We start from the raw sequence: 20,662 nt of genomic DNA, 5'->3' as shown, positions 1-20,662 counted from the left end.
GTAGCCTGTAACGGATTTATTGACAACTCTTGTGGTGTATACTGCACCAACTAAAAACAATAATCTGACTGATCAGACACAACTACCGACAGGCGAAGTGAATAACATCGATCATCTTGTTAAAATGCAACATTCTGTTAGGAAACCTTGAGTCCTGACATTCAAGTGGATGGTTGACATGTAATACCCACCTCAACACTGCAGGTCAAGCTGCCCCCCACCCCCCTATGGCAACAGAGGTCCTTGATGCCAGTTGCCCCCCTCAGAAGGACAATGTACCCAACACACTGCAAAAACTGCTCAGGAGTGGCCCAGGGAACACGGCAGAGCGAAGGTGTTCACCCAGATTCCACACATTGGGCATCTATGGGACGTGCCTGATTAAACCTGATCTAGTAGGTGCCACCCTGCAGCCCACAGTATTCACTGCCACACATGCACAGGGAGAACATGCAAATTCCATGTAGTAAGATCCCAGGTCCAGGCTGGGGATCTTCTCACTGTAAGGTGACAGTGCTAACCAGTGCAGCCCTTTGATCATTCATTCAACCCATATTTTAATTTGGAATACACAGAGGGATGGAGGCAATTACGATTTAACTGAGTAGGAAGATAAAAGATGTGGACACAAATAAGGTGTCTGTGAGAGAGGACGGCCATCCAACCTCATTGGATTTATCCAAGAATACTGCTCAGTGCAGTATGATCAACAGTGCCAAATGTAGAAAATTTGATAGAAATGTTTCAGGTATCACACAATGATGACATTATTTGTTGACACTTTCTGTCATATTTGTGACAGAGTAGACGCTATACATGCTCCTGTGTTGGTTCTGTTGCACTTTGTTTCATTTTGACAAAGCTAAATAGAACAAGTTCATTTGGAAGCATTTATTTGAGGCTTTTCTGACACCTTTTGTCCAGGATTTTCATTTTACAAAGCAAAAACTGTTTTTCTGATTCTTCTGTTAATTACTGGCCAGAACTAAAGCATCCATAGCATAATAGGGTTTTGAAACTGGAAAGTAATTACATGACCTGATTTTTTAAAAAGGATACAGTTAGTTTTAATCAGTAATAAAGCTATATTATCAGTGAAAATCAGCTGTGGAAAAATAGAGAAATTAAAATTTCAACTTCTAAAGCAGGGGTGTCAAACTCATTTTAGTTCAGAGGCCACATTCAACCAAATCTGATCTCAAGTGGGTCGGACCAGCAAAAGAACAGCGTAATAACCTATGAATTATGACAATTCTTAAAAACATTTAGCCACAGATATCTGGAAGTGAACAATATAGTGTTTTACAACTTGTCAAGATTTAGAAATGATTATTAATTTACATTCATTTCCACATCTGTGTGGTTATCCTGACCATCTGAACTGTCATATGACACAAACTAAAGTGGGAACTCTTAAGGAAGAAGGTTATGTTGTCCCCCTGTCTTGTAAATGTATTAAATTTATACATGAAAATACATAAAAGTTGTGGCAATGCATCGACAGTATGGTTTCACCAAACCAAACTCTGTGTTGCTGAAGCTGCTGATTGACATTATATTGCACAGTGATCATTGCCTTTAAATATTTTCACAGGAAGGATTCATTTTCACCTCTGTAAGGTTTTCACTTTGCAAAGTCATCCTGCGGGACGGATTGGACCCTCTAGCTGGCCGGTTTTGGCCCGTGGGCCTTTTGTTTGACACCTCTGTTCTAAATTATGACTCAAAGTTGAACATAATAATTTCTACTATTCTGTCTATTTTTTTCCCCAGCTTTTCCAGTGACTGTAGCACTAATCACCCCTCATACAGGGCTGTTGTTTTTGTTAAAAATGTAGTCTGACAGATGTTCTGATGTTTTTTTATTTGACTGCAAAGCATTCCAAAGTGGCAGAGCATAAGCTTTTAACCCTATGTTTCATTGAGTAGACTACTGGAAATGTTTATTAGTCAGTTATGTTGCTGTCTTTTATTCATCAACATAATTATTCTATAAAGCTGCAGTTTACTACAAAACTCATCATTTAATCTGATCTAGTTTAACCACATAGCTTAATGAAGAACAGGGCAATAAAGATGTAACATGATTGTTAAAGTTGGTCCACTGTGGGTCTCCTGTGTTTACTGTTGTATATGGTGCATGTGTTTTCCTCTGCAGTGTGCATGTCCTCCAATATAGTATTACTTTAGCCTTGGGTGGTCTCATAAATGCTTAAGGTGACATCTAGTGGGAGTGATTAAATAGTGCATCTATCATGTGCCTGTCTGTGGATGCAGCTGTGAGCCTGAACTGAATGTGAAGCTGCTCATTACTGCAGGTCCACCAGTAGATTTGGAATAGAACAAACAACACATTTTCATGCACAAAGAAAATTCCCTTGTCTGTGGATGAAATTAAAAGCTACATGGAATTGTTTATGAATGTATAGTATTTATTAGCAAGGACTTGTGAAGACATATTTTGTATTTTTCACTGTATTCATTATGCCTTTGTGCAGTAGTGCTGTCTGATGAGTGCCCATGTGAGGAATTCTTTTAATTCAGTTCAACTTACTTTCATTTATGTAGAACCAATTACAGTCAAATTGTGTCAAGAGGCTTTACAGAACCCATATGCACATTGTTATATTAACAAACATTTACATCTGATTAACACTATGTTGCAGTCAATTATGAAGCATATATTTGATTTATATACTTTATTTTAACATGCTAACTATGCTAACTTACAATAACTGTTTCCACTCAAACAGTAAAGGTCGAGTTCAGCACCACTTTTACAATGACAGGTGTTCAAACAACAGATTTAATCTCCTCAGATTTGATCCAGTCCTCTGGCTGCTTTGCACCACAGGACATTTATTTCAGACTACATACTGCATAGTACAACCAAATTCATTTACAGGCAACATTTTAAAACCAACTTATTGTTAAAGAGGCTACCCACTGTTGTAAAAAAAAAAAAAAAACAACAACAACAGTGTAGAAACAATTTGTTCAATAATTTTGCAAAATAGGAAAGGAAATTTTCATAATAACGGAGTTTGACAAGATGTTATTTTTATTGCATGATAGACCTTTATTATAAAACATATGAGCATTCATTAATATCATAATGTCATATTTATGTTAATATTACATTTTTGCCACTTTTGAATTTCATATTCTTATTCATTGTTTTTTTAATTTCCTAATGTCATTTTTTAATATAGTAATTAATCTTTTTATTGTTTTACAAATCTGCCATTTGCACAATCTTTTCATATGCTTATTTATTTAGTGGTGCTTTTATAGCCTTCTACAGTGTCTTAATTTAATATTTAACACTGTGTAAAACACTATGTCTGGAGTAGTGACTCCATAATGTAGGTCTATGATATGAAGGAATAATATGCTGTAAAATTATTCATTGTTGTCATTGTTCATCTCTAGTTTAAAAACATATCTATATTTTATACAGAGAGACACTACAATTTTTGTATTGGATCTGCAGTTTTTGAAAAAATAGATGAGCCCTAACAGAAATCTAAAAACTCAAACTAAAAATGTCCACACTGGGATGTGACAACAGTGAGTGATATTTTATGAGTTTGTGTGACCATCATGGGTCAATGATGAACTGAGACCTGAACTTAAATGATCTTTCAGCTCTTTATGAACAGTTGTATCCTCCTAAACCATTTAATATTTAAAACTGTAAATATGTTTTATATAGTCAAGCATGAAAGTGAAGCGTTTGCTCTGTCAGAGGAGCTGTCCTCAGTGCTGAAACGTGCTCCAGTGTTTGTGTGAAGAAGCCAAAGCTAAGCTCAGATGTTGCTGTAGTTTTATGACACTTTCTTTAAACAGCTTCTGTACATCTCGGTCATTCCAGAATTGGAGGACATTTTCCATCCCACTCATCCAATTTCAAATAATCCATGTACAAAATACTAAAACATCCAGTTGTTGTGTAAATGTACTCCTCCTGAGACCAAATCTAAAAACAAACAAACAAAAAAAAAAAACTAGGAGTAAAGAATGTTTGAAAATATTTATTTTTAAATACCAAATAAGTCTGAAGTTTCCCTTAAAATGCCACTTTTCTCTTGCCCCACTCCCCTTGTTACCAAATTGAATTGCAAATAAAACAGTTAAAACTAAACTTGGACTTAAACTTTGGAATTATCGTTTTCATTGGTGTCTCTAGTTAATGTGGGATTTTTTAAATCAACATAATATTTGAAATAATAATAATAATGCATGGAATATGTATCCGGTAACAATCCTGTTAGCAAACCCTTTTTAGGTGGTAGAAGAAGAAAACAGTGAATCACATGATACACAGGAATTGACATCATCAAACAGTTTTCCAATAGAATGGGTAGAGCAAAGTTCTGTCCTCTCTTCTATTTTTCATTTTTTCATAACATTGTCAGCCTTGATTGACTGTCTCACTCAACCTCATATTAACAGGATAAGACACATTCTTTTTTTACTTTTTTCTTGACTGTTTTCCATCAGTAAGTTTGTCCTCTTGGTCAGCAGTAACAGCTAGCTAAATATCTAGCTTCTACTGCTGACAAAAAGCTAACATTAGCATGGATTAGCAACCCTGTTACTGTGATTAGAGTAAGGTTAGCAAACAACAAATGAAACATTGAATAAAAATGGTACTGTTGATGTGTACACTGAGCCAATCAAGCCTTTGATAGTTTATTGCCTATTAATCTTGAATATGGAGCAGCAAATTGTAAAAGAGATTTTTTTTTCAAAAAATTTTGAAGCCCACATGTGTTCCACTGCTGAAACGACCCATGTGTACCTGATTGTTAATACAGGCAGCAAAATCCTGTTTCTGACATTAAACACCCAGACATGATTTTACTTCAGACCCAGAGCAAGACAGTCAGCAGGAATTGAAGAACAAAATAGAACATTGTTGCTTTGGGTCTTTCTTTCTTTCTTTCTTTCTTTAAAAAAATCCATTTTCTGCTAAACGAATGAAATCCATAATCAGATTACCCAGCAGTGACTCCACTAAAGATCTCAGCTACTGTGCTTGAGCATGTAGTTTGCTAAGCTTTAGCTTTCAGAATCACTTAACGACATATGGACATTTAATCAGTGAAGCTTTATCACCATTCAGTCATCAACATTTGAAGATTTTTTTCTCCATGATGTCAGATAGGTGTCCAATGAGATTTAGGTCCACCACATTCAGTCAGGACTCTGTGAGCTCAACACTGGGGTTTTCTTCAGGTCAAAATTTTCTTTCGACAGATAGATGATGCACCTTGAAATCCAGCAGTAAGAAAATCTTGACATTTCCACCTCCATAGCCATAATCGAGTCTGGTTGGAGTTCTTGCTGCTGGTTGCTCTATGTCTGTCCTCCATTTTTGATAATACAACCAACTGTGGAGGATGAAAAATGTAGCTTTTTACTGATGACATTCAGAGAATTTGAGCTCGCTTCATGTGTCTGCCATTTTTGCAGTTGCTTTAAACAAACCAGAGTATCGTAACCACATGTCAGATTCATCACATTCAAAGCAGACAACCAGAACTTTTGCATATGCTTGTTTCCTTCCATTTGGGGGAAGGTGTTAATGCTTTCTCAACTGAAATCCTGGTTTGTGTGATGTTGTTGTTGAATGTGCCTCTCTGTGGATCAATCCTTAATCCTTAAGAAACTTGTGAAAGTTTGCTGATAAATGATTGATGACTGTTTTTTTCCCCCCATTGGTGCCATATGGTGTTGTCAGCAGTGACCATTTGGCAGACTACATGCACGTACTCGTCCAGATTGTTAAATATTCTGCATTAAAGTAATTTCAAAGACATACACCAGTGTTGAAAAGTTTGAGGTCACTTAGACCTCAATGGAGATAACATTAAATTAATCAGAAATACAGTCTAGACATTGTTAATGTGGTAAATGACTATTCTAGATGGAAATGGCTGATTTTGAATGGAATATCTCCATAGGGGTACAGAGGAACATTTCCAGCAACCATCACTCCTGTGTTCTAATGCTGCATTGTGTTTGCTAATCATGTTGAAAGGCTAACTGATGATTAGAAAACCCTTGTGCAATTATGTCAGCACATGAATGAAAGTGTGAGTTTTTATGGAAACCATGAAATTGTCTTGGTGACCCCAAACTTTTCAACTGTAGCAAACATCAAAATAATACCAATTGGAGTTATAAACAGCCACAATATCTAACATCTGGACATGTGGGGAAAATTTGCATATATTACTTTAGCACTTAGAAAAGAAGGCTTCGGCCTGTCATTGTTGCCTGTTTGGCCCTGAGCTGATCCTACAGGCTCGTTGTAGGAGGGATATCTGTCACAACATGGCAGCGGGTCATAGATTTTTATTGATTGGGCTTATTGATTGATTTCCCTCTGGAGGACGGGTGAAAGGTGAGCTGACACGCTTCCCAGTGGGACAGCTGCTTATTTCCCCCCCTCGCTAACACAAAAAGACCCCTGAGGCCGGAGTGTGTTCAAAGCGTGCATCATCACAGCCCAACGTACACACTGTAGATTCTAAACGGAAGTTTATTGTGAAGTCACACATTTTGGTGTTAAAGAATTCAGTTTAAAATTATGGTGAGGAGGGGCTCTGACACGGGTGTATCACTGTATATTTAATAGTCATTTATTTATGTTATTTATTTTCTGTTTTGTTTGCAAATATGTACATAAATAAGTATAGGAGTGTTGTACTGAGTGACTGATGGTTGAAATGGAGAAGGAGTTCGAGGAGATAAGCTTATGCTTTGTCCTGCTCCTTTTTAAGTGTGTTGGGTTATTATTATTATTATTTTGCTTTTTTTGTTCTATTTGTTTGTTTTGTTGTTGTTTTGAATATTTAGATTCGATTTTGTGTCTTTTTTCCCCTCACATGTCCAAAATAAAAACATTCACTCATTCATTCAGTTCAGCACCTGCCTTTTTCTGCGTCATCTTTTCAATCACTACAATGCAAAAGTATGTGTGTGTGTGTGTGTGTGTGTGTGTGTGTGTGTGTGTGTGTGTGTGTGTGTGTGTGTGTGTGTGTGTGTGTGTGTGTGTATTGAGCGAACCAGCGCGTGCCGAGGCTTTGTTCCCTCTCTGAGTGACTGAGCTTCACCTTAGGGTGGCCTGTTTTGTTGTGCAGCAGCCGGTGACCTTTTCTGTTTCTATGGTGATCTTCAGGGACTCGGTTTGGACCTTTTTGTCTTTTTGTTCTTTAGCATGAACAAACCGGCAACGCAATGACAAACGCTGTCCCAAGTGAGGACGAGCAGTGGAACAATACAAATCTTCACGCTTGGTAAAGAAGGGATGAACAACAAAGTCAGCAGTCAATGTGAATATACAACATTAAATCAGAAAAAGAAGAGAAGCATGGATTGGTTCTGTTAATGTTCACTGCAGAACATTTTTATGATAGGATGCAGGATTTTACTACAAAGAGAATCTATTATTAAAGCATAATTCTTCTTTTTTAAGGGGGTCCTGAGCTGTCCAGGCTGAAAGATGTGACCATAACCACACCTGCTTTGTTGTGTCTTACTTTACATCCATGGGGCCATGTTGTCCTTTCTTTTAATTTTTGTGGCATCGAGATTGTTGTGTGTCTGTAATCATTTTAAATCTAGTTCTTTGGAGTCATTTTAAAATGATCTTTGGGGTCATCATTTGTGTGTTTGTGGTTTTGAGTCACAATGTGTCTTCAGAGTTTTTGTACATCCTCTGAGTTGTCTTGTCTGTCTTTGGGTATGTTTTTTGTGTTTCTGTGATCGTTTTGCAGTCACTGTTTGTGTGACTATCGTTGGTTTTTGTCTTCATTGAAGTTTTGGGTGTGTTTGAGTCAGTTTGTGTGTTTACAACAGTTTTTAGTCATTTTGTGAATCTTCTCAGGTGTCTTTCTTTAACGTTATTTTTTGTGTCTTTGTGGTTGTTCTGCATCTCTGGAGACATTTCATGTCAATTAACGTTCGTGTCCTCATAGTTGATTTGAGCATTTTTTGAGTAATATTGTGTATTTAGAGCAGTTTTACATCTTTTTTTGGGGAAAAAAAGACATTGCAGGTTGTTTTGTGTAGATGAAAAGTCATTCTGTGTCTGCTCTGAGATTTTTGATAGGGTTTTGCACATCTTTTTTAGGTTACTTTGTATGTCTTTGACATTGTTTGGTGTCTCTGAAATAATTATCTTTCTGATTTGTCCTCATACAAACAGAAACTTGCTTCCTTTACCTCCTGCTTGCAGTCCGCAAAGAAAGCTTTTTATCAGAACAAGATCTGTGCGGCTTCTGATTCCAGAAAACTGTTTATGGCGTTCAACTCCTTGCTTTCTACTCCAGCTGCTCAGCCGTCCACTGAGCTGACTCCAGACATGTTTGCCTCCTTTTTCACTGAAAAGGTGGCTGCAATCAGCAACCAGTTCTCTGAGCCTGACCAGTCCAGTCAGCTCAAACCCACTACTGCTCCTTCACTCTGCTCTTTTGCTCCTCTGAGCAAGGATGAGGTTTCCAGACTTCTTCTGAGCTCAAAACCTACAACATGTCCTCTCGATCCAATACCCGCCAGCATCCTGCAGACCATCTTGCCCACAATCAAACCTGCAGTCACGCACATTGTCAACTCCTCCTGGAAACCTGCATTTTTCCTGCTACTTTTAAACAGGCCCGCATCACCCCACTGCTCAAAAAGCCTCATCTCAACCCAGCCCAGGTTAAAAACTACAGGCCAGTCTCACTTATACCATTCCTGTCGAAAATACTGGAGCGCTCAGTATTTAACCAAGTCTCTGAACAGCTACGGAACAACAACCAACTTGACCCTTTTCAGTCAGGCCTCAGGTGCGACCACTCCACTGAGACTGCACTCCTATCAGTCACAGAATCTCTGCGGCTGGCGAGAGTTGCTGGTCAGTCCTCTGTCCTACTGCTGCTGGACTTGTCTGCTGCCTTTGGCACCGTGAACCATCGAATCCTCCTCTCCGCACTCTCTGAGCTCGGCATCTCAGGTTCTGTCCTGTTGTGGTTCAAGTCCTACCTCACAGGCAGATCCTTCAGAGTGTCATGGCGTCCCTCAGGGGTCAGTGCTTGGTCCCTTACTCTTCTCTCTGTTCACCACCTCACTTGGTGCAGTGATCCACTCCCATGGCTTCTCCTACCACTGTTATGCTGACGACACTCAGCTTTTCCTCTCTTTTCCACCTGACGACACAACAGTTTCAGCCAGTTTCTGGCTGATATCTCCACATGGATGAAGGAACGGCACCTTCAGCTGAATCTGTCTAAGACTGAACTCATGGTCTTTCCAGCTTGTCCATCTGTTCAGCCTCAGATCAGTGTCCAACTTCACTCGAGCCTACTTGTGCCCACAAACTCAGCCAGAAACCTGAGTGTCATGATTGATGACCAGCTGACCTTTAAGGTTCACGTGGCCTCAGTTTCTCGATCTTGTCGTTATGCCCTCTACAACATCAGGAAGATCAGAATCTTCCTGACCCAACAGGCCACACAACTTCTGGTTCAGGCTCTTCTGATGTCATTCATTGACTACTGCAACTCTCTTCTGGCAGGTCTCCCTGCATGTCAAGTCAAACCTCTACAGATGATCCAGAATGCAGCAGCACGTCTGGTCTTCAACCAACCCAAAAGAGCTCATGTCACTCCCCTGTTCATCTCCCTTCACTGGCTTCCAGTTGCAGCCAGAATCAAATTCAAAACTCTCCTCCTGGCTGACAAAACATTTACAAGAACGGCCCCGGCCTACCTGGATTCCCTGATCCAGGTCTACTCCCCTTCACGCCCACTTCACTCTGCATGTGAGAGACGCCTGGTGCTTCCAGTCCAGCACGGCTCGAAGTCTCTAGCCAGACTCTTCTCCTCTTTTGTTCCCAAATGGTGGAACAAACTACCAAACTCTGTGCGTTCTGCTGAGTCCCTTTCTACTTTTAAGAGACAATTGAAGACTTAATTGTTTAGAGAACACCTAGGCACTTAATCTGACTCCACCTTAGGGGTAGAATAAGCCAAGTGGTCCAAAACCCAAAGTTGAAAAGAAAGGAGAGGGTGGCAATTTCTTCTGCAACTTGATGGTAACACCTTTGACCAATCGCACTTGAAGCACTTTTTGCACCTACTAAACGATTTTCCTTATGTCTGAATTCTTGCTTGTATTGTACGTCGCTTTGGACAAAAGCGTCTGCTAAATGAAATGGTAGAATTGTAGAATTCTTTTGGGGTTGTTTTGTGTCTCTTTGATACAGGTTTGTCTCATCGGAGTTGTTTTGTGTTTCTTCCACACAGGAAATGATGAATATTTGTGAAAAAATTACGCTTCAAACTGCAGAAGTACGTTCCACTCCTGAATCTGCGGGGCAAGTTTAAGATGAAGTAAGGTAGACTGTCAGCTCAGTATAATGTGTGGCAGTAAGACACCAAACTGGAATACAATGTAACTGTATTAAAGGTATGTATGAGAGCCATATATTCATGGAAATTCTCATTACCGGACACCAGATTATACCACTTTCTCTTATATTATTTATTCATCAAATCCAGAAGGTAAACTGCCTGACAAGCGTTTTTATTCTCATACACAGACAGTTAAAATCCATAATGTGATTAGAAATAAACTATTTAAGCTGGATGGATGTGGATTAGCTCTGATCACACTGTCCTGTTATGACAGATTCGGACTTGCATTTGGATGAGTAGCATTAAAGAATGCTGTCGACCATGTTTTACTACCGAAAGATTTGTTACAAGCAAAATACACTGGCTCTTTCAAATTGCCTGAAGCTGCGGTTTAACATGCAACCAAATTAGCACAAATTGACACATGGTGAACTCCAGTCTGTGTATCATTCAATCTTTCAGTGTTCAATTGAGATTCAAAGTAAAGAAAAACAACAAATCTTGCTTTAATATTAATTTATGAATACAATAACAACACCAACAACTTGATTGTGGAAGTCTAAAATAGTAAATGGAAAAACAAGCCATGCAAACACACACACACACACACACACACACACACACACACACACACACACACACACACACACACACACACACACACACACACACACACACACAGCTTTACACAGTCAAAGCAGCTGCTGGTTTTAGCTCAGTTATCTGTCACATACTGTATGCAGTGCTTGTGTTGTGTGTGTGTGTGTGTGTGTGTGTGTGTGTGTGTGTGTGTGTGTGTGTGTGTGTGTGTGTGTGTGTGTGTGTGTGTGTGTGTGTGTGTCTTTACAGGAACTTGCATGACTCAGCTGTGGTGATAAGAGATTTGTGGTTCCCCTCACCAGCTTGAAAGCTACTAATTAGCTATTAATGAGCAGCGGTGAGTGAAGCGACTCCAGCAGTCCACCTCCTGCCTGTAACGGGCGGAGGTGAATCACCTCAGCAGAGACAAAGAACGCAGATTAATGTCTTCTTCAGCACGTGTGATTCATCCTGGAGGGCTAAAGGGAGGCAACCTGCCATCTGGTGTCTGAAGTTCACCTGTTAGGTTGTAACATTGTCAAGGACAGCAAGAATACAGACTCCAGCTCCACATATAGAAGATAAAAACTTCATGTACGGCCTCAATCCATTCACCTTTGTCTGGTTTCACTTCCAGTATATCCCCAAAAGTTGCTTGCTTTGTCTTGACTCTCTTTGGGATCGTTTTTGGAGCTATGTTTTTTGCATCTTTTTGTTGTTCTGCTGTATCTCTCTGGAATAGGCTTTGAAATTATTTTGTGTCTCAGTGCCATTATGTGCATCTCTGAGGTTAATGTGTCTCTTTAGGATCATTTTGTGCGTCTTTTGTGAAGCTTTGCACGTCTTTATGGTCATTTTGTGCTTACTTCTCATCGTTTTGTTCTCTCTTCCAGGGTGTTTTGTCTTTTTATGGTGGTTTTGCCTCCCTTTGAAATTATTTTTTGTGACTTCTGGGACATTTTGTGCGTCTTTTGGGTTGTTTTTGTGTTTTCAGATTTTTAATAGCAATGAAATTTACCTTATTAAACATCCATCCATCCATCCTCTATACACCGCTTTATCCTCACTAGGGTCGTGGGGGGTGCTGGAGCCTATCCCAGCTGACTCGGGCGAAGGCAGGGGACACCCTGGACAGGTCGCCAGTCTGTTGCAGGGCTACATATACAGACGAACAATCACACTCACATTCACATTCACACCTACGGGCAATTTAGAGTACTCAATCAACCTCAGCATATTTTTGGACTGTGGGAGGAAGCCGGAGTGCCCGGAGAAAACCCACGCATGCTCAGGGAGAACATGCAAACTCCATGCAGAAAGATCCCAGGCCCACCCCAGGATTTGAACCAGGGATCTTCTTGCTGCAAGGCAAAAGTGCTAACCAATACGGCGCTGAGCAGCCCCTTATTAAACAAATATTATTAAATTCAGAGTAACCAGAGATTCTCTAATTTCTCTGTTTATTGGATATAAAAATCACTTTCAAACAGATAATGTACATTTTAAGAAAATCCTTGAACTACCTTTAAAGTGAAATATTTCACTAAGTTCTAATTATACCTTATCAGTTTATGGTATTATTACGGTATAAAAAGCCTCTTCAACAGCCCAAACCCTTAAGTAACCTTAATTTTTATATATTCATTTTGAAATCTGGTCTTTATTTAATCATTAGGTGGTTAGTTTCAAAGAACTAACATACATTCAAGTAAATTATTGGATTAACAGATGCCTTATACTATATGAAGGATTTTTGATTGACTTTCTGTAACTGTTTTGTAAGGCTTAAAACCTCTTAAAATGAGCAAAATAAAAAAAACTCAAATTTGTGCCTTTAAACATACACACGTGGACAAAATTGTTGGTACCCCTCAGTTAAAGAAGGAAAAACCCACAATTCTCACTGAAATCACTTGAAACTCACAAAAGTAACAATAAATAAAAATTTATTGAAAATTATATAATCAAAATCAGCCATCACTTTTGAATTGTTGATTAACATAATTATTTAAAAAAACAAACTAATGAAATAGGGCTGGACAAAAATGATGGTACCCATAACTTAATATTTTGTTGCACAACCTTTTGAGGCAATCACTGCAATTAAACGATTTCTGTATTTGTCAATGAGCGTTCTGCAGCTGTCAACAGGTATTTTGGCCCACTCCTCATGAGCAAACAGCTCCAGTTGTCTCAGGTTTGATGGGTGTCTTCTCCAAATGGCATGTTTCAGCTCCTTCCACATATGTTCAATGGGATTCAGATCTGGGCTCATAGAAGGCCACTTTAGAATAGTCCAACGCTTTTCTCTCAGCCATTCTTGGGTGTTTTTGGCTGTGTGTTTTGGATCGTTGTCCTGTTGGAAGACCCATGACCTGCGACTGAGACCAAGCTTTCTGACACTAGGCAGCACATTTCTCTCCAGAATGCCTTGATAGTCTTCAGATTTCATCGTACCTTGCACACTTTCAAGACACCCTGTGCCAGATGCAGCAAAGCAGCCCCAAAACATTACTGAGCCTCCTCCATGTTTCACCGTAGGGACAGTGTTCTTTTCTTCGTATGCTTGGTTTTTGAGTCTATGAACATAGAGTTGATGTGCCTTACCAAAAAGCTCCAGTTTGGTCTCATCTGTCCAAAGAACATTCTCCCAGAAGCTTTGTGGCTTGTCAACATGCATTTTTGCAAATTCCAGTCTGGCTTTTTTATGAGTTTTTTTCAGCAGTGGTGTCCTCCTTGGTCGTCTCCCATGAAGTCCACTTTGGCTCAAACAACGACAAATGGTGCGATCTGACACTGATGTACCTTGGCCTTGGAGTTCACCTTTAATTTCTTTGGAGGTTGCTCTGGGCTCTTTGGATACAATTCCAACGATCCGTCTCTTCAATTTGTCATCAATTTTCCTCTTGCGGCCACGTCCAGGGAGGTTGGCTACTGTCCCGTGGGTCTTGAACTTCTGAATAATATGAGCCACTGTTGTCACAGGAACTTCAAGCTGTTTAGAGATGGTCTTATAGCCTTTACCTTTAAGATGTTTGTCTATAATTTTTTTCGGATGTCCTGGGACAATTCTCTCCTTCGCTTTCTGTTGTCCATGTTCAGTGTGGTACACACCTTTTCACCAAACAGCAGGGTGACTACTTGTCTCCCTTTAAATAGGCAGACTGACTGATTATGAGTTTGGAAACACCTGTGATGTCAATTAAATGACACACCTGAGTTAATCATGTCACTCTGGTCAAATAGTTTTCAATCTTTTATAGAGGTACCATCATTTTTGTCCAGGCCTGTTTCATTAGTTTGTTTTTTTAAATAATTATGTTAATCAACAATTCAAAAGTGATGGCTGTTTTTGATTATTTCATTTTCAATAAATTTTTATTTATTGTTACTTTTGTGAGTTTCAAGTGATTTCAGTGAGAATTGTGGGTTTTTCCTTCTTTAACTGAGGGGTACCAACAATTTTGTCCACGTGTGTATTTGCAATTTTCCATATTCAGGTGTTGATTAATGCATAATGAAATGTGTTATAATGAATTGAGAGTTTTTCTTAATGAATTTAATTTTGGCAAATGTGGTAAATAATTTCAAGTATAATTTTTCAATTTAAATATTTTTTCAAATTGAAATTAAATGTGAGACCCTTTAAAAGGTTGAAGTGAAGAAATGGCTTTAGTGTTACTCTGTTGGTATTTAAAGAGACATTATGTATGCAGATAATCCATTAGAAGTGCATTAACATATTACAATACATTAATTATGCTCTAAAATTATCTCATTAAAATACCTTACTTATACCATTAGTAAAACTGATATGCATAAGGAAGGCAGCCTCTAAGTAACCGTCTCATTAAGCTTTAATTTAAGGACATAATCATAATTAAACTAATGGAACATTGAGTTTTAATGCATCAGGCATCAAATGCGGAACCTTTGTCATGGCTTAGCTTAACTACACAACTACTACTATTTGCTATCTGCTTCACCTGGCTCTTCTGAGTTATTTTATCTCTTATCACCACTAAATTATCCTGTTATCTCTAACTTTATACACTGACATCTATTGCATGACACAGCACACAATTTTACATCTACACTGATTTTAAAATAGATTATTTCTTTAAGGGTCAAAACTGGAGATGTAAAAATAACACAATTTTGAATAAATGTATTGAATTGAACTTACAACTCATAAAAGAGGGGTTGATTACAGATCAACACTGTAACTTTTGTTGAGCAGAACCGAAAGGCGTCTATGTAGCTATAAATCAGAGGATTCTGGGGCACTAAATTCTGCTGGGCTCTAAGTGGGAGTTGTGTAGGACTAGATGCTGGTATCCCTTCTTGCATACATGAGACATCTACTAAGACTTTGTGGGATGGTCAAGTGAGTGAGGACATCCACTGGGTTATGAAGTGTTTTGCTGATAGGCCCATGACATCTCCAGAGGGGTCAGCTGTGGATCTCAGCCTCCCAGGTTCACCCCCTAGATGCCATCTACTCACTTGTAGGCCCAGGTGGAGTCCTTTCTCTTCATCTCCAGCCACTAACTCCTCTTTTCATCAGCTCAGGAAAGGTCACTGATTGCCTGCTATTGGGCATTTCCATGCACTCCCATCTCCTGGAGAAGCCTGGATGTCGAGGTGGCTACAAACCCTCTGCAGCCTACTTTAACCGGTTGAACCCTCACCTTCCAGCCTCCCTGTTTTGCACTGGCAGCAAGCTCCATAAACCTCAGCTTCTTGAGCTCTTAGACCTCTTCTACTGAGCTCTTCCAGGGCACTGTGATCTCGACAATGTAAACATGCTTAAGTGAAGCTGACCATAGCACCAGGTCTGGTCGCAGGTTGGTGGATCCAATCTCAGGTGGGAAGCAGAGCTTTTGGTTCAAGTCTACCAACATCTTCCAGTTGTAAGCCCCTCTCAAGCTCCCCTCTCTCTGCCCAGAGTCTGGTCTCGACTGACAGGTAGTGGAACCTGTTGATTCCTCGTGAAGTGAACACAAAATTGTTATCTTAACACAAACCAGCAATCCCGCTGTTCACAGCAACAAGCAGCTTTGAGTTAAGCCTTCATCATACAGCCAGAGACACCACGGATGTACAGTTGTTCGCCTCCCAAACCCAAACTGTGTGAGAGCAAAGAGTTCTGCTTGGATAAAATGGTGCTATAAGGTCTTTAAGGTACGATGGAGTTTGGTCGTTTTGAGCTTTGTATGTCAGGAGAAGAATTTTAAATTCTATTCTGGATTTCACAGGAAGCCAGTGAAGAGAAACCAGTATAAGAGAAATATGTACTCTCGCTTCAGCGTTTTGGCTCAACTGTAGGTGTTTCAGAGAGTTATTTTGACATCCTGATAGTAACGAATTGCAAGTCAAACCTAGTCCATGTAACAAATGGATTAGGTTTTCTGCATCACTCTGAGATAGGATGTTCCTGAGTTCTGGCCATCAAGCTGGTCATCCATCCATCCATTATCTATCGATCACAGCTGATTTAGGATGAAGTCAGGGGACATCCTGGACAGATCACCAGTCTATCAAAGGGCTACATATAGAGACAAACAATCACACTCACATTCACGCCTATGGACAGTTTAGAAGTATCAGTTAACCTCAGCATGTTTGTGAACTGTGGGAGGAAGCTGGAGAACCCAGAGAATACCCACTCATGTACAGGGAGAACATGCAAACTCTATTCAGAAATATCGCAGGAAGACCAGAATGTGAACTGGGGATCTTCTAGCTGCAAGGCGAAAGTCCTAACCACCAAGACAATGTGCAGTCCAGTAATGAAATCAAAGTGTTGAAATGAAATTGTAAATGTTTTTTGTAAAACTAGAAACTGACATTTGTTCTGGAGTGTTCTGGAATCCAAAAAGCCGGCTGGTCAACTGCTCTCTCCTTTACTCTAATCAACTTCCACATCATTGTCCTTTGTGCCCTGTTGTTTCTGCCTTGATGTCCTGAGAACCTTATTCCTCTTGTTGTTTTATGGCGGATGAGAATCTGCTTTGAGGTGGTATCCATGTGGAGAACACTGAACTAGCTTCTCCTCATGCCTAAAGACATAGTTGGTGGCGTGTGACATAAAGTGTTGCACTGATCACCCAAGTAAGTGGAAGAAAAGGTGCTTTGAGAAAACTCGAGCACTTCTCCTTATTACAAGTCAATGTACCGTCAAAATGACTCAGAAGCTCTTAAAGAAAAATACAGTGGTTGAATAAAGTTTATTAAATTTTGGAATAATGTTGTTTGCTCTTGTGCATTTAGTGGGAATTTATATAGAATTGTGTGAACAGAAGTATGATAACACTGACAAGTGTTTAGAGATGCAGCAGTGGAAGAGGGAAGGAAAGATCATCTTTATTGTGAAGAGGAGCTGCTAAACACCTTACAGCTGCCTTTTGTTGTGTGTGTGTGTGTGTGTGTGTGTGTGTGTGTGTGTGTGTGTGTGTGTGTGTGTGTGTGTGTGTGTGTGTGTGTGTGTGGTGGCAGTGGGCGGGGTGAGTCCCTCTGGGCCTGGGGTGCAAATGCTCTCCTGATTGGCCAGTTTGTCAATTGTTTTGGCTTCACTATCTTACTTGACATGTGTGATTTATCTACGATTGGAAGTCACGTGGACTTGACCTAAACGTGTGTGTGTGTGTGTGTGTGTGTGTGTGTGTGTGTGTGTGTGTGTGTGTGTGTGTGTGTGTGTGTGTGTGCGTGTGTGTGTGTGTGAGGGTGTGTGTGTTGGGGGTTACCAGATGTAGGAGGGTCAGGGGGCTTGTTCAAATGGTGCAAGAAAAGAGCAGAAGGCAGGAAGAACACATTATTTCTCCTGGAGGATTAACCACACTCAGGCTGAGGCTGCAGGTCGAGCATGGAGCTCCACTGATGTGACAGAGTCCCGGGACGGAGCTGTTTCTGCAGGAGGCTGGAAACCTCCCACCATGGCAGACGGTACGAGGGGTTGCTCTGAAATAAAACAGGAGAAGAGACATGCATTGTGTATGTGTTCAGTGAGGGGCTGCTGGGTGGAAGTCTGTTCATACAATGTGTGCAGAAGTGGTTTGTTGTCAGGAGGACAGAGGACAGGCTTCTGAATGTGAGGAGGGAGAGTCTGCGCCCAGTCAGAGGCTCCCAGCTAGAAAACAGCCAGACTGATTGATCTAACTTTTATGCTGGGCATAAATTTCAAATCACATTCATTCATTTGATCTGGAGATGATTTGAGCAGATGACAAGATTTCTTCCATTGCTCTGTTTATTGATTTTAAAGGGAATCCATTCACCAAATCTGCATTGTAAATATGTTAAAACGTGTCAGAGCTGCTTAAATGTCTAAGCTGAAGATTTCCCTGACTGAACATCTGTGGGTTTTGGCTTGTCAGACCAAGCAGGTGTAAAGATGTCAATTTGGCATGTGATAAATTATAAACTAACTTTCGGGACAGAACAAGAAGATATAGTCAGATTGTTGCAGCCCTAAAGTGTTAGCATATTGCAGCAGTAAGACGGTGCTGGACCTGTAGGGATCTTGCATGTCTTTACAAAAACATGGGACATCACTGCAGCAGATGCTAATTCAAAGGATTTCATTTAGCGGCTTTTTATTCTTTATGTAGGATATATATCACAACATCTGAAGCAGTACGGTTAAATAGCTGTAACAAACACAAGTGGGAAAAAAACATTCAGAGTAGATAACTGACTCAGTTAGGCGATGAAAATATCTGTTTTTATTTTTTACCGATGTCATTTATTGTCATTAACTTGCACAATGATTGTGTGGATTCATAAGAACGTTTCGTCACAGCTGCACCAGAAACACTGAGACCTCATAAAAACAAACAAATAGCAGCAAATAGAACAGACAGTTATGCACATTTTATAGCAAAAATGGAAAAATAAATAAATAAATGAATGAATACATATTTTATTTTGAACATCACTGAACATTACCATTCAGAGATGATTAAAGATTTATTTAAGTGATGAAAAGAAACACTGAGACCTCAAGTAGTGGATAGATTAGATGGTTATGTACATTTTTAAGCACGATAATAATAATAACAATTAAAATAATAATGATTAAACAAACAAGCAAAATCTTCTTGCATCTCAGGTATGAGAATTTGCTGTCTATTTAGTCGTCGCTCATATGAAATTGGTTGTATTTAGGTTTTGGACTGTTGGTTATGGAAAATGCTCATTGATGTCATTATTATTATTATTATTGTTACCAATTTCTGATATTTTAGAGCAACAGTGATTTAGTAATTGTGTTGCAGCTGCAGTCCTCTGAAGCGACCACATTACTAGTCTATATTTTCCACTTTAATCGTGTAAGAAACAATTTTTCATTATTCCTTACGTCTCAGCTGAAGGCAGGCTGCTGCTGTTACCCTCTCTGTGTGCTGCAGGCGGCTGTGCTCAGGCCGAGGAGGAGGACCCGGCTCTGTTCCGGGGCGGCGGCGTCTGCAAGTGGTTCAACGTGAGGATGGGCTTCGGCTTCTTGTCCATGAGCAGCAGGGACGGAGCTCCTCTGCAGACACCGCTGGATGTGTTCGTCCACCAGGTGAGACACTGCTGCCTCTGATCTCGCGAAAAACACCGAGGGGGATCCAGTCAAGACTCCCAGTAAAACAGGGTTTCAGTGTGCGCAGGGCTGCAGTGGATTGTTGAGGGCAGCTTCACACTAAATGGAACATCTGTTGTCGTTATTGAATGGTCACTTTGCATTTTACTGTCCGTGCTGTGCGAGCATGTGAGTCTGTCCAAACACTCACACTTACACCGTTACCCAACATTACGTGGAACAGGTTCCACATCATGTCATTCTGCGCATACAAATAACTGATTACTACTGAAGAAGGTGCAATCCAGATCAGATAAGAACAGCCAAGCAATCTAAAAACACATTTTTAGGCTCTACAAAAACATTTTTGAGCTACAACTCATGAAATGTGAGGCTATTTTACAGATTAATCTGCCCTTTTAAACCTATTTTAATACACATTTTTAAGAATAAGCAACATATTCTTAATGCTAAATAGGAAATTTAAGCAGCAATGAATAACACACACTTTTGCTCACTGAAATATACTCAAGAATTTTATTGCTATAGCCATGCTTTGTCAGTTTTGCTAACTTCTGTGTAGTGTTTTTATGCATGTTCCTTAAATGGTTACATGCTAAAAGGACATTTTTTCATTAAACATTACATTATGTGTGGTGAACAAAGACACACATGTAATGTCTAAGAAAAAGTTCAAATGTAGAAAGACAAATTCTCAACCATGAATGGAAAGTTTTTCCTCAAAATAGAACATGCAAAAATAATGCTACTATTATAAAAACATCTCTCTTTTGCTCATGTGTTCAGTTATTGCGAGGGCATTTATTTATTGATGAATTTTAAGTCGTATCAAGCTGCTTTATGCTGAGCTTGCCTTCATAGTTGTTTAACTTTTATATGAGAGTGAAACTTAAAAGGAAGCTGATAATATTCCCTGGTGGTTATGTGCACAATTAAGTGAAGATTAACAGATCTTTAAGCCAGACCGGTCCAACATAATGTACTGCCTCTCCTGCTCACTTCACCTCACACTGTGAGGGGGGTGGGGGGTTGTTAGAGCTCGAGCCTTTCTGTTTTAAAGGGGTTAGAGGCTAAAGCAGAGATAACAAGG

The 20,662-nt window shown here is 39.7% G+C and overlaps 2 protein-coding genes across 2 annotated transcripts in view; one reads left to right on the top strand and one right to left on the bottom strand.

The window, feature by feature from the left end:
- rpl15 (ribosomal protein L15) overlaps nucleotides 1–20,662 on the bottom strand; it is a 345,074-nt gene that overhangs the window by 183,267 nt on the left and 141,145 nt on the right. The gene's annotated exons all lie outside the window — the stretch shown is intronic.
- Nucleotides 1–20,662, top strand: part of LOC110968030 (protein lin-28 homolog A-like) — a 35,584-nt gene that overhangs the window by 2,645 nt on the left and 12,277 nt on the right. Inside the window, exon 2 of the mRNA XM_051955562.1 lies at nucleotides 19,397–19,551. Coding sequence (XP_051811522.1) covers nucleotides 19,397–19,551 — 155 coding nt within the window. The remainder of the gene's footprint in view (nucleotides 1–19,396; nucleotides 19,552–20,662) is intronic.

This window comes from Acanthochromis polyacanthus, chromosome 11 (genome assembly GCF_021347895.1).
Source record: "Acanthochromis polyacanthus isolate Apoly-LR-REF ecotype Palm Island chromosome 11, KAUST_Apoly_ChrSc, whole genome shotgun sequence".
Classification (NCBI taxonomy): Eukaryota; Metazoa; Chordata; class Actinopteri; family Pomacentridae; genus Acanthochromis; species Acanthochromis polyacanthus.
This window is presented reverse-complemented; position numbering and strand designations above follow the sequence as displayed.